Below are 14547 nucleotides of genomic sequence, written 5' to 3' on the forward strand. Positions count from 1 at the left end.
AGCAGGACTAGTGGTTAGGGATGATGGGAATATTAGTCCAAAAACAGCTGGAGACCCAAGTTTGGGCAAGCCTGGTGTAAATGAAGAAGGCCTACATATAAACTGGGTTTAGATCAATGAACTTTTGAGGTTTCCAAAGTCTGAAGTTGGAAACACGCTGTAATCTCTTAAACTGCAGAGCAGGACTAGCCACTGTGATGCCCTCCACATGTTTTGACAGCAACTTCCACCATCTCTGACCGTTAGCCATGAGGCTGCTGGGAGCTGGAGTTTACAATATCAGCGGGGTACCATGAGTGGTTGTAGTCCAGACACATCTGGGAGGGCCACAGGTTCCCCATCCTTGTTCTATGACTTTTCCCAAGTAGACCCTTCTTCTTCAGGAGATCTTTGGTGATAACATCTCTTGGCAACATGAATGGTTCTACACTGACTCTGCACTACCCACCAGGCCTGTTGCTGCTTTTGCTCTTGAGGTCCAGCTGGTGAGCAGGAAGAAATAGTGGGGTCAAGGTAGAGTGCAAATGGTGATCAGAGAGGTTGCTGAGGGCCAGGTGAGAGGTTTATGAGACCAGCTTCTTTGAGTTGTCATAGGACAAGAGCAGGTTCTTTCAGGTTGCCAGTTGGGGGTTTTCTGTGGGATTCCATGCCTCTTCCTCTGAGGAAGTCTCCCCAAGGTCCTAGTCAGACAGGACCCTGACATTTGAGATATTTGTGCAAGGATGGCCAATGTGGTACCTTTCAGGTGTTGTTGGAATGCTACTCTTCGTTATCCCTGACCACTGAAAATGCTGGCTAGGGCTGATGGAGTTGTGATGAAGCTGGCAGCCCTTGTGTTTGTCACAGTCAAGATTCAAGGCCAATGAATTGGCCCAAACTGTCGTATCTCATCAACAAACGTACCTGTGATGTGGAGTGTGCAATTTTTTTTTACACTATATAGCAATCCATCTCCTTTGCTTCTGCCCTGCACATAGACTCAAGCTGCACCAGAAGTTCAAAAAGATCTTGAGAATTTTCCTCCATTATTTCTGCTGTGGTTCTGCGGACCACCGGAAGGCTCATTATGGATCATCAATGGTCGACAGAATTACTTTTTTATGATGATTGGAGAGTTGATGCAGGTTGTAAATGTGAGGAAGTGATAGACATTCCATGCACTCTGATATCGGATGGATCGGTTGGGCCTCTTTCCACCTGCCGCATCAGTAAAATAACAACTCAGAATGTTTCACAGTCTGAAAAATAGATAGATAGATGATAGATAGATAGATAGATAGATAGATAGATAGATAGATTCTTTATTGTCATTACACTAGTGCAACATTGCACAAGTGCAACGAAATTGGATGCCATCCCTTAAAAACAACAAAAGCAAAACAACAGCAACAACCAAACAAACCACCTTCCAACCACCCCCACCCCCACACCCATCAAACTCCCAGGTCTCACTATCGAGTTACAGCATTCAAAAAGGCCACAGCTCTTGGATAGAAACTGTTTTTCAGTCTATTTGTCCTTGACTTGATGTTTCTATACCTCCTGCCAGAAGGCAGTAGTGCAAACAGACTGTATCCCGGGTGAGATGGATCCTGCAGGATGTTGTTTGCTTTCCTAAGGCAACGGGAACCGTACAGTTCTTCCAAAGGTGGGAGAGGGTGACCAATAATCCTTTGGGCTGTGGTTATGACCTTCTGGAGCACCTTCCTCTCCCTAGCTGTACAACTGGAGAACCAAGCGCAAATACAGTATGTAAGTATGCTCTCTATGGAGCCTCGGTAGAAGGACACCAGCAGTCTCTCACTCAGATTGTTCTTTTTTAAACAATGCAGAGAAGAGCAAGATTAAAGATATGGCAAGTTCTCCACACGTCAAAGCTTCTTCAAAATAATTTTCACTAGATTGGAATGAACTGAAAAGGGCACTTTTCAACCATACAAAGAGGCATTTTTATTAACCTTTACTTAAGAGAGAGAGAGAGCGCGCGCGCTATAGCAGATATATCTTAATATCACACGTTCATCATTTAAAGACGTTTACCATCTGCATTTTTGTTGTTGTTGTTTCTTTCTTACTCCTCCCTTCTGCACCACTGCTTTGCATAACATCAAGCCTGTTGAAAGGTACTGGGAAACACAAAAGCTTGATCAATATTATATGACAATTATGGTTGGTCCTAATAATGTTTCAATTACTGAGGTATGTGGAGAAATTGATGTGATCTATCTATCTATCTATCTATCTATCTATCTATCTATCTATCATCTATCTATCATCTATCTATCTATCTATCTATCATCTATCTATCTATCTATCTATCTATCTATCTATCTATCTATCTATCTATCTTCTTTGCCCTACAATGCAAATGAGGGATTTCTCCAATGAAACGGATGCAATAGATGGGGGAGAGAAGGAGTGATTTGGAATACACAAAGACAGTTTGCCCCTCAAAATATTTCCTGTGGCAAGTCATGGAGGCTATACATTCTCGATAAGAGCACAGCATGTCTGGGGGAGGTAATCGCATCCCTAAGGAGTTCTTAAGATTGTGATGAATCCAGCACAGTAGGGCTTAAGCATCCCCAGTGCTTGAGTAAAAATAAACCCAACCTGAAATTGTCCCTGCCATATATGTGCTGGCTGGATGTTTTGTCTGAAACTTCTGTTGAGCAATCAAATGGGGAAACAGTGTGCAATGATTATGTGTCAGCAGCACAGCAAGTTGGCTGAAATAGCGTGGCTTTTTATTCCTCCTCTTGAAAGCTGCTCTGCCACGGTGCAACTCAGACCCTTCTTACATGACCTTGAGAGAGCCAGTGTAGTGGTTAAGAGCGGTAGTCTCATAATCTGGTGAACCGGGTCCGCGTCTCCGCTCCTCCACATGCAGCTGCTGGGTGACCTTGGGCCAGTCACACTTCTTTGAAGTCTCTCAGCCCCACTCACCTCACAGAGTGTTTGTTGTGGGGGAGGAAGGGAAAGGAGAATGTTAACCACTTTGAGACTCCTTTGGGTAGTGATAAAGTGGGATATCAAATCCAAACTACTACTACTACTACTACTACTACTACTACTACTATTCTTCTTCTTCTTCTTCTTCTTCTTCTTCTTCTTCTTCTTCTTCTTCTTCTTCTTCGTAGCCTGAGGGCTCCTTCCCAAGCTTCTTCCTGCTGCATTGCTTGGGTAGCAATAGTCTCAGACCACACAGCCACACAATAAAATGCTGCTGTTTAGGGGTGGGAAATGATGTTCATTCCCTTCTGGGTAACCTTCCCAGGGCCACATACCTTTGGTGGGCAGAGTCAGAAGCCCAGGATATGTCCCTATTTTCACCAGAGAAATGTTGGAGGGTATGGAACAAGGAATGTAATTTTGCCTTATAATCAGCTAGTTTCTACAGAAACTTACACACCATTTCCTCCAACTAGGCAAGCAAGAGCCATGACCCAAGTCCAAGGGCCCAATCCAGCCCGACAAATAACGCTTTGCGTTATTTGTGAAGAGTGTGGCCTGGAAAGAGTGCTGAGGGCTAGGTAGAGAGGCCCTTGGACCATGGCAACCAAAGGCTTATCTTTTTACTCTCCTGCCACAAATGGAATGAAAATCTGCCCACCACATGTGGACTGAAGCCTGAGGGAAACGTTCCCAGAGGGTGCCACCAAACTCCCCACACATAAGGAACTCAGATGGGCTTCTGTGTACAGTGGCAAGCTTTCAAATTTCAGTGGCCCCCTGTAGGATGCCAAAATTTGGTGCCTTCCCCACCACTTGCCTTCCATTCTACGTCATTGTTGTGGGGAATTTCCTTTCTGGGTGAAGAGTGAAGAAATAAGTGTTTACGGTGGAATCACCTTCCCCCATGCCTGTTATTTAATCAACCAAAACTTAACTAAATACTGCACGTTAAGCACAGCGTGATGCGTAGTTTGGCCAAGACTCAATTTCAGTCAATAAATATCTTGACTTCCTTTCCTTTCCTTTTCTTTTTTTGAAAGCCTTGGCATGTAACAATCCACCTTCCCAGATTCTGCCCCCCCTCCTGCCCGCCCCGGCAGATGATCAAAATCAATTTTGCATTTAACTCTGTGTTGGCTTCTGCATTTCATTTAAATATCTTGAGGCAAAATGTGGGGAAATGTCCCGCTAATTCAGACATGGCTATGACAGTCTGCATGGTTGTCCTCCACACCCCACCTTAAATAAACGAGTACAGATGGTTCAGGATCAGTAACTTTCATATTGATGTGCTGATTTGGTATTAATGAAATATATATGTTAATGGAAAACTCATACCTGGCACAGATTTTTCTACGTTTGTGTGTTTGGCATGGATGTGGCTTTCACCAGATGAAATTCTGAGCATGGGAACATCAAGTTCCAATGTCCCTGAATCTCAGTAGAAAATTCCTATTCTAAAGGGCTGTCATCAGAGGGAAAGGAGGAAATAATTATTTTTCCAGCTGTATCAGCTGTACCAGCAACTGGACTGGAAACATACCCTCCAACATTTTTCTGATGAAAAGAGGGACATCCCAAAATTTCTCTGATGAGAATAGGGATGTCCTAACATCTTTTCATATCATTTTAAAGTTAAATGTAGATGTCTCATTTTGGGTGAAAATATTGCTAATTCAAAATAAGGCTACGCATGAGTGTATTCACAAAATATTGTGACATTCACCCACCAGCGGAATCACCAGTCTCCTCACAGAGAAACGATCCCCGTTTCTCGCTATTATTGTTCTGAGGTATTCAGGTAGGTGGCAGGTGTTGTGTTTCCCACCATGTTCCTCCAGAGGAATCTGAAGTAACATTTTTTTGGCCATAAAAGTTGGGTGGAAGGAGAGTGGAAATGGATATATAGCTTTTGACAAAGCGCCAAGACTCTTTGGACAAAGCACAGTCTTCCACCTCACGTGAGGCCAACAAAGGAATCAACTTTATTCCGTTGCTCTATCTTAGTTCAGTATTGTCTACTCTGATTTCAAGCAGAGGTCTTTCGCTACCTGGTCCTTTTAACTGGCGGTGTCCACCATCGAAACCGGAACCTTATTCATTCAAAGCACCCTGCTCTTTCATTGAGATGCAGCCCCTTTGCAACGCAGTGCCTCCCCTCAAATGTCTGTTCCATTGACAGTTTGTGGAAAACAACGAATAAATAAATAAAACATAATATTTAGTATTTGAAAGCAAATGGCCATGGCAGATAGCTATTATTTCGTTCTTCAGGTGATCCTTCTTGGAACATGACTCAAAGAACAGAAGTTTCTGCTATATCAGCAACATTGTGAATGTGACTTGGGAAATCGCTGGATTCTAGTTGAAGAGGAGAGTCTCCCCATTATATCTTATCGTCCTTTCCAGTCAGGGGTTATAATGTTTTCTCATTATAATTGCTCATGTTGTACTACAGAAATCTGAATCTGATTTTCTTTCATTCTATTTTCTCTTTTCAATTATAGGAAGCAGAATGTGCCTACACGTTATTTGTGGTGGCCATCTTTTGGCTCACAGAAGCATTACCCCTGGCCGTTTCGGCGTTACTTCCTGCTTTAATGTTCCCATTGTTTGGAATTATGGCTTCCAAACAGGTAAATTTCCTGTTGTTGTTGTTGTTGTTGTTGTTGTTGTTGTTGTTGTTCCTTTCCTTTCCCTTCCACTACTCCAACTGCCCATATATTTGGTAGCCCAAACATCAAACCATTTGATTGCTTTATTTGCTTTCTTTAATGGTGAATTTATACAAATCCTAATGCCTCGAGGCCTTGGACACACTCAAAGCATCCCTACTGAGCCCATTCTGGTGGGCTGGGGAGACTGGTGCTGTCTAGAAGTACAGCAAGGGAATCACAACCACTATGCCTCTTGCTACCATTTCGAAACACAGGAGACAGCAGTGATGAAACCTGAAACTTGATTTCACATCCCATTTGCCCCTGAAACCCGATACAATCTGGGCGAAAAGTTCAGCTTCTCCAACTTTCTTCCAAGCACTGGCTACCACTCTCTTTATGGAAACGGCCTGCTCCTTTGCAGAACCCTTTCTTCATTGGAGAAATTGGTTTCATTCCCCTCTCATTCTTCTGAGTTTCTTATGGCCCATCACCAGGCTGGCTCCCAACTCCCATGCCTTCCACCAACTCCCATTAGACCCATCCAAGTCCAACTGTTGCACCAGATTTATAGACATCTTGACTGGGCAAAGCTAGAGAATACAGAGAGGCGGGTGGACTCCATATTTTGGGTTTGCTGCTGGGACAGAGAGATGGTGCTAGAATTCAGGTGTTCCTCAGCATGGTGCTGTCAATGCCCGCCTCCCTTGAAACACGCCCCATGTTTAATTTTAGTTTAATTTTATTCCTCTAGAAACAGCAACTCCTGGTTTCAAGAACAATTGTGAGGATTGAAGTCCCTGTTGTTTCTCTTTATACATCTAGGTGGCTTCATTCGTTTCGATTTTCCTCCACAAATTGTCCAGCTCATTATTTTCCTGAGATGGAATCATGGTAGCTAAATAGCGCACATTTAGCTAAACAAAATGAATTTTGCTTTTAGGTGGCATCGGCTTATTTCAAAGATTTTCATCTGCTGTTAACGGGAGTGATTTGTTTGGCAACGTCAATAGAGAAATGGAATTTGCACAAGAGAATTGCCTTGAAAATGGTGATGCTGGTGGGTGTTAACCCTGCATGGTATGTAGCATACTGACAAAAGAAACTGATATACACTGAAAACCCCTTTGGCTCTGTTGTGCAAGTAGACTTGCCAGCTCTTTTCTTCACCTATCCTTTATAAAACTGCACAATAAGAAGAAATTCCGCAGATGCTACTCTCCCCAGCACTGTAGCTCTCTGGCAATAACAGAAGCTTCACCTGTTGGAATTTTCAGTGCTATGTAATTGTGATTGGAGCACAACAATTCAAGTAGCAACTTTTGGGCAAGTTGGGCGGGTTTGTGTGCAAAGTATCACAAAGTATATGGTGTGTGTGTGGGAGGAGTAGAGGGGCTGTTTCCCCAGGTGCAAAACTTTGGGTGTGTGTGCAAAATTTCAAAAGAAAAATAAACTGCTTTGAGGGTGTGTTTTTTAAACCAATCAAGCAGTGTAAAAATTTCATGAAATAAACAATAACAATAAAATAAATGGCCACCACTGGTCTCCCATCCCCAGCTTTTCTCTCACTGCTGGGAAGACCCTTCCCCACCTCCATCACTGCAGCCCGGCCCTGACAGGAACTACAGGAACCCTAACCCTTGCCCCAGGCACTGGCAACCCATGCTACACCACTGCCATTTACAAGCCATAATTACAGTTTTATTTGGCTGCTAAAGAGATTTGCTAAGGCCAGCCTTTTGCCAAAATTGAATTATACATATCGTTGGGATGAGAAGACGAGTTTTACACGAAACACTTCTGTTATTGGCAATAGTGGCGCACGGCTCAGAACAAAATAGCAGATGAATTTGTGAACAGCTCTGACTCATACTTCTTAATGACTGGTATTAAGCAACTGAGAGATCTTTCATACATTATCTCATCGTTAGTATTCCATCCAAAGCTGAGGTAGTGGTAAGCAGTTTTATTGCAGACAGATAGGAAGACTAAGCCCACCCCCTCCACCCCCCAAAATATTGCTGACAGCTGTTACAAACGAGAAGACAGGAGAAATGAAATATCATGTTGTGCTCCTTTTTATTGTTCGTAAGGGGTCAGGTAGCCCCTGTCAATCCAATCAGCAGGACCAAAAGCAGTTTGCCAGCATTGCAGGCTTTCTGTTTCTTGAATTGTCAGATGCTGCTGTGATAGGGGAAGCAAGGAGTTGTCAGTTTCTCACTTGATGTTGGTAAATTAGCACAGTTAGGGAAAGCAGAATGGGTGAAGTGGGAAACCTCAGTGAACCTTGGAGACCCTGAGGACCATGCTTGTGTGTACATCCCTGCCTGCAAGACTGATCACAGTTTTGGTTTGGAGTATCATTATTTCTTCACCTAATAAGATCTCATCATGATCGTAAGGCGCCAAAGAGCCAAACCTGGCCATTAGGAGTAACTAGAAAGCTAAGATAGGAGATGGGAAAGAGATGATGAAGCCATCCGTTCCGTAAATATGGAATCCACAAATATAGCTTACCTAACCTCTTCATCGATAGTCTGGCTGGTTTCACAAAATGCAGGGAGGGCAGAGGAAAGCCAGGGAAAAGCCCAGCCCATGAACAGATCAAGGCTGATTTCACAGTGTGTGTGTGTTTTCTAAGCCCACAGCAAGATGTCAACAGTGCTGTAAGGAGGGTGTTGACGGTTGCTCCAGATTTTGTCTCTGCAACTGAACATGCCCATCAAATGATGAGTGGATTACCTTGGTTCCAGGCTGCTCTCTTATGGGTTTGCTCATTCTTTCCTCTGATTTAACATGGGCATTTTCTAAAATTAATTCTGGAAAGGGCATAGTTTGCTGAAGCTTTAATTCCCCCCCCCATTTGTTCCCATCACTTTCCCGTCTTTCTTACTGATCTGTGCAAGCAATCCAATGGATGAGTACCCCTTTTCACTGTGTTAGCAATATGCACAAGTGGTGGGTAGGGTGAGAATTAAGAAGATTAAAGAACCAACAGAAACAAATTAAAACTGTGGCAGGCTAAGCATTTGCAGTGGCCTCTATGGAGCCTGAAAATAAAAATAGAAGATGGCAGCTTCCTTAGGCATTGGTGTGGCTTGCAAACTAGACCAGATGATTCAGAAACCCAGAAACCAGAAAGAAATTTGGATGGGGAGAATTTTGTAAGCATGCCTGCCTGCCACCCAGTGGTCACCTGGTCTCCTGTAATAATATATTGTACTTTAATACGCAAACACTGTTTTTGTTTTTAAAAAACAAGAACAGCAAAATAATTATCCTTATTACTACTTCATCAGGCAGGCCACTGTTGCCATTTGGCTTAAAAGGGAAAATAAAGACTGAGAATGTTTGTTATCTTCACCGCTTGCAAAGCCACTTTTGTGGCAGACAACAGTTTAGCAGGTGAAGCTTTTCCTGAAATGGTGGTGCAGTTAGTTTCACTTGGTGACATTCTCCTATGACACAATGTTAAGAATAGGTAAAGGTTAAGGGACCCCTGACTGTTAGTAGCGGACTACTCTGGGGTTGTGGCGCTCATCTCGCTTTACTGCCATTTACCTTTCCGCCGGAGCAGTACCTATTTATCTACTTGCACTTTGACGTGCTTTCGAACTGCTAGGTTGGCAGGAGCTGGGACCGAGCAACGGGAGCTCACCCCATCACGGGGATTCAAACCGCTGACCTTCTGATCAGCAAGCCCTAGGCTCTGTGGTTTAACCCACAATGCCACCCGCATCCCTTAATGTTAAGAATACTGGAACCCTAAAATAAGCAACGGCACTCAAGAGTTGCTTCAGACTTGAACCAAGAAGCAAGTCAAACAGCCATTCCATTAATTTAACATCTGCATGATGTTTAATGGCATGCAAAATATGCAATGCTGATGTTAAATAAGCTAGTGGCTCCATGTAAATTCCTCCTACAGGTAATTTTTGACCCCCCAAAAGTACCCTTTGAGCTGGGTGTTATCTCAGTTGCACTGAAACAGCAATATTATCTTGACAGATAATATGTCAAGTTAAGATAAGAAAGTGTTTTCTATCACTTTCTGAGATGATTGTTTTTCGCTCTTTATAGCTGCTGTCCCAAACCAGGTGCTCTTCCTGTTATGGGGCTCCAACTCTCATAATTCTAAACCATTGTTTATGCTGGCTGGTGCACATCGGTTTTTATTGCCAAACAATATCACAGGCAGAGGAAGGCTGCTGTGTCTGTTCAGCCGGGTTATGTCATTTCATGTCATAGTGTCATTAAAGCAGCAAGTAATCTGAGATGTGCACCCAAAAATTCCCTGCAGAGTCACATCATAATGGCATGTGCTCCAAGAGGGCAGCCTCCTTCTCATTTGTGAAATAGCAAGAGATTTTGAGGGAAATGTCTCAGACCTTGTAGATGTCTTAGCCCAGTTCTGCTCAGAATTTACATCCAGCTTACCTGGGCCAACAATACTGAAACCTTTCCTAGTGATAAATGAAGCCATCTGCATGGATTTCAAATGGTTGTAGGCAGAGTAGATGAAGGGAAACTGAGGTGAAATAGTCTTTTGGAATCCGCTTTAGAACAGGGATCATCAGTCAGTTTTCAACCCCCAAATCTATTGGGAATAATTTTACACTCTTGGGTACATAATGATCATTTGAATGCTGGTTTATAAATTGTTTGCTATCAAAAAGAGATTGCAATAAAGCAGTTCCTTTATTTCCCCTTTTTTGAAAAATTCTTTTTCTTCTCTGCAGGCAGTTTCTGTCCCTCCCCCTCCCCACCTTTTTAAAAAAAATAAAAATCAGTTTATTAGAATCTCCCATTCCACTACAGCCAACAAGTTCATTCCTATATTTGGTGAGGTTACCAGGTTCCTGTTCAAGGCCCTGGCCCCTAAAGGTCACTGAGGTCACTCCCCCACAAATGCCCTACTACCATCATCTATTGAATGGCAGAGACAAGCAGGACTCTGCTTTCAAAAAGCCCAAACCAGCATATGCAATGAGAAATGGCTTCCTAGAATCCCCCATTTTATGTGTGTAGGGGAAATAACACAGAACAAGGCATTGCTGCACGCAAAATAATAAATAATGCTTCAGTTTAACACATTTGCCCAGGGATGCAGAGCAGGTAGATGTAGCTGAACTACAGTTCCCATCATCCCTGATCTTTGGCCATTCTGGATGGGGCTGATGGGAGTTGGAGTCCAGCAATACCTGGCGGGCCACGGGTTCCTCATCCCTGACAAAACAAAGCACACTGACTTCCCTCTTCAGCAGTTATCCTGACCCACCAGTCTTTTCTCCTCTCTCCTTCCTATCCACTCACTCCTCTCTTTATGCAAAGTCTGGGGAGCCAGTGTGGTGTAGTGGTTAAGAGCGGTAGTCTCGTAATCTGGGGAACCGGGTTCACGTCTCCGCTCCTCCACATGCAGCTGCTGGGTGACCTTGGGCCAGTCACACTTCTCTGAAGTCTCTCAGCCCCACTCACCTCACAGAGCATTTGTTGTAGGGGAGGAATGGAAAGGAGATTGTTAGCCGCTTTGAGACTCCTTAGGGTAGTGATAAAATGGGATATCAAATCCAAACTCCTCCTCTTCGACTGTCATTCTTTGACTTTCTCCACCTCTTACTCACCCTGACTCCACTCAGCATCTCAGCATCACAGCATCACATTCCACTGCTGTAAATCATCCTTGCCTTCATTCTTTTGTTACATACACACAGCAGTAGTGTATTTCCCCCCTCAAAAGAGAAGGGGAGGAGAAGTACGGAATTTGCCTTCTTACGAGATGTTTACATCCCCTATCCTTGCTTACGAAATCCGGTCATATCCAGATACCTATTAGAATTTGCAAAGTTGCCTTTGCCTAGTTCTAGAAATTACAAATCCCAGGAAGGACTGGATTTCATAACCTTATCCCGAAAGTGGAAGAAGCATGGACAGGTGATCTGCCAATTTCAGCACCTTTGTGTTTCTCACTTTTCAAATCTTAAGTTCAGTTTACACGATGAGTTTGTATTATATTTAAAGTATGGCTTTTTGTATGCCCCCCATACATACTTTTTTGTATGCAATTTTGCCTAATTTCTGCATTTTTGCCATGTCCCCTGATAATATAAATTTTTAGTTATTAATAATATACCCCGCTTTTCACATCATTTAGGTCTCTAAGTGGCTTTTAAAATTTATTTTTTTGCTAAAAAACAAAGAAGTATGAATTGTTTGGCTGGATAAATACATCATTTGGAGAAGCGAACGGGTTGGATTTCTCCCCCGTTCCTGGAAGAAGCAAGGATGTTGCCTCTGGCAAGATTTTGCTAAACTGGCAAAAGGCTGAGAGCTTTGTTCCAGACCAAAGTTTTTGTAGGAGGATTGAAAGTGCCTCAAATTTATTTGCAGGACATTTTGACCATCACATTCAGAACTTCAGAATTACCATTAATAGTCTATGTTTAGTCTGACCTTAAAATAAATAAACTCCTTCAATTGGGCTCATCTAGAGCCTTTTGCAATAATGACTATCATCCATTTAATAAGAGGTAGGCATAATAGGCAGAAATTATCCAGAACCGAAATGTAACCTGATCACAATTTGGTGCCCCTATAATGTAGGAGCAAGCAGCTTTATTTCAGAGGAGGCGAGATTTCATCAGCCAGGATGTGGGTTGTGCCACCCAAATAACTTGTAAAGTCATTTTGCATTTTTCAAGGAGCTTGCCCTTACCTTAAGTAATCATTAACATTTATGCAGTGCTTTCCATCCACACTGATTCCAAAGGTCTCTGCAATCTTTGTAAAAATTATCCATTCTGGGACCACTTGTTACGATGTGAAAATGGTGTAGGTGATGCATCTACCTCATAGTCGTTTCTTACGTAGACAAGGTTGTGCTTTCACAAGTTAAAGTTTGACCAAATCATTTTTCGCCATCTCCAGCACTGTGCTGTGGGAGCAACTTCAATGAAGTATGCAAGGTTACCAAGTTGGCAGCGTCAAAGAAATGAGTATCCCATTTGGAATGGTTTGGGGCACATGGCAGCAGAACGGAATTGGCAGTGAAATCTTGGTGAGGAAAGAGGAACGGATACTAATCTATCCAGAAGACCTAATAGCATTGCTGAAGATAGCTGATCCCTTTAACATCCACTTGAGTCTCTCCTGGTATGTTCACCCCCTAGATAATAAGGTGGAGAGCCTCCTCTTTGGTGGCCCCATGGTGATGGAATTCTCTTCCACTGGACCAGTGTGAAATTTCTACATTGCAGATTTTTGCGCTGGCCCTGAAGACCATCCACACACCCCTTCCAAGATTGATGTTTATTAGATGGGTACCGGTCTGAGTTTTGCTGTTTCCAGGTGTGTGTGTGTGTGTGTGTGTGTGTGTGTAGTGATTGTTTAAAGTTTTAAAATGATGCTCATTTTCTTTTGTTGTTTTGGAAGTTTGCCCAGAGAAGCAGCCTAAAAATAAAATAGAAATGGCTGGAGAATCTTTCCACAAAAGGTTTGCTTGGATGGGGGTGCAAGGAGGAGAGAAGCTGAAGCAGCAGAGAGCAGGCAGAAGGAAAACAAAATAGAAAGAGAAACTTATACTGGGCTAAAAAGGTAAAGGGACCATTAGGTCCGGTTGTGACCGACTCTAGGGTTGCGGCACTCATCTCGCTTTATTGGCCGAGGGAGCCGGCGTACAGCTTCCGGGTCATGTGGCCAGCATGACTAAGCTGCTTCTGGCGAACCAGAGCAGCACACAGAAACACCGTTTACCTTCCCGCAGGAGTGGTACCTATTTATCTACTTGCACTTTGACATGCTTTCGAACTGCTAGGTTGGCAGGAGCTGGGACCGAGCAACAGGAGCTCACCCCGTCGTGGGATTCGAACCGCCGACCTTCTGATCGGCAAGTCCTAGGCTCTGTGGTTTAACCCACAGCGTCACTGGGATACAACAACCATAAATCCTAGTCATTGGCCATGCTGGTTAGCGATCATGGAACTCCAGCATCTTATGAAGGCTACAGATTCCCTACCCTGTTACACAGCAAGAACATGGAGTCAGTGAAAGTATAGTTCCAAGTTGCACATGTGGAGTGACTATTGCAAAAGAATGAATCAGGGCACTGGTTTGGGGAGTATCCCCATTTAGCAGTGTACTGCTGTCACACATACAATTGGAAACTGAGAGTGCAGGTTCCGTGCAACTGTTTTTCAGTGCCTACCTGTGTGGAGATAAACTGTTGGTTAGAGAAGAAAACATCAGCTTACCTGGAAGGACTTTGAGCCAGCAAGCTAATTGGGAATCTGATGCACTGAACTAATTTAGGATGTTCTAATAAGACTTGTCCAAGTAGCCATACATTTTACACATCATAAATCATGAAGACACAGCCCTGGTCCCAGAGTGTCAAAATATACGAGAGGAGTCCATTGTACAACCTGCTGTCCTTCGAAAAGCCTTTTTCACAGCAAAAAAACAAACCATCAATTGGTGAAACTACAATTTTATAAATTTTCATAATTTGTTTTAATTATTGCCTTTACCAGAATGTACTCCATAACTATGCAGTTAGTTGGGGTGTGATCTAGGGAATTTTTACCAGAGAAAGTTTACAAGACCATTTTTGTTCTTGTCTGAATAGATTGAACCATCTCTCCTAAAGATGAGCTCCGTGGCCTGGTCCTTTGAGGTCTTGTCATCCATTTTCTTTGTAACGGTGCCTCTCTGCAGATGTTACTAAGCTAAAACTCCCAACAGCCAATGGCTAAGGAAGATAAGAGTTGTAGTTCAGTAACATCTGAAGGGCCAAAGGTTCTCTACACCTGCTCTACATCTTATTATGTTGTTCCTCCCACTGTTGATTTTAATTGGATGGGTGCATAATCTCTGGTTCCTGAGTACGGAAGGGCAAAGAAGGTTATTCTGGAGCTTGACCATGTGAGCATAGGGAAGGACA

At 43.2% G+C, this 14547-nt stretch overlaps 1 protein-coding gene and 1 long non-coding RNA gene across 2 annotated transcripts in view; one reads left to right on the forward strand and one right to left on the reverse strand.

The window, feature by feature from the left end:
* LOC309541781 overlaps positions 1–14547 on the reverse strand; it is a 575734-nt gene that overhangs the window by 197934 nt on the left and 363253 nt on the right. The window lies entirely within an intron of this gene.
* The window catches only part of SLC13A1 (solute carrier family 13 member 1), a 90763-nt gene that overhangs the window by 41357 nt on the left and 34859 nt on the right, over positions 1–14547 (forward strand). The window contains exons 3-4 of the mRNA XM_082239698.1: positions 5463–5591; positions 6556–6692. Of these exons, the coding sequence (XP_082095824.1) occupies positions 5463–5591; positions 6556–6692 (266 nt within the window). The remainder of the gene's footprint in view (positions 1–5462; positions 5592–6555; positions 6693–14547) is intronic.

Source organism: Podarcis vaucheri (genome assembly GCF_965113315.1).
Source record: "Podarcis vaucheri genome assembly, chromosome: 10".
NCBI classification, from domain to species: Eukaryota; Metazoa; Chordata; class Lepidosauria; order Squamata; family Lacertidae; genus Podarcis; species Podarcis vaucheri.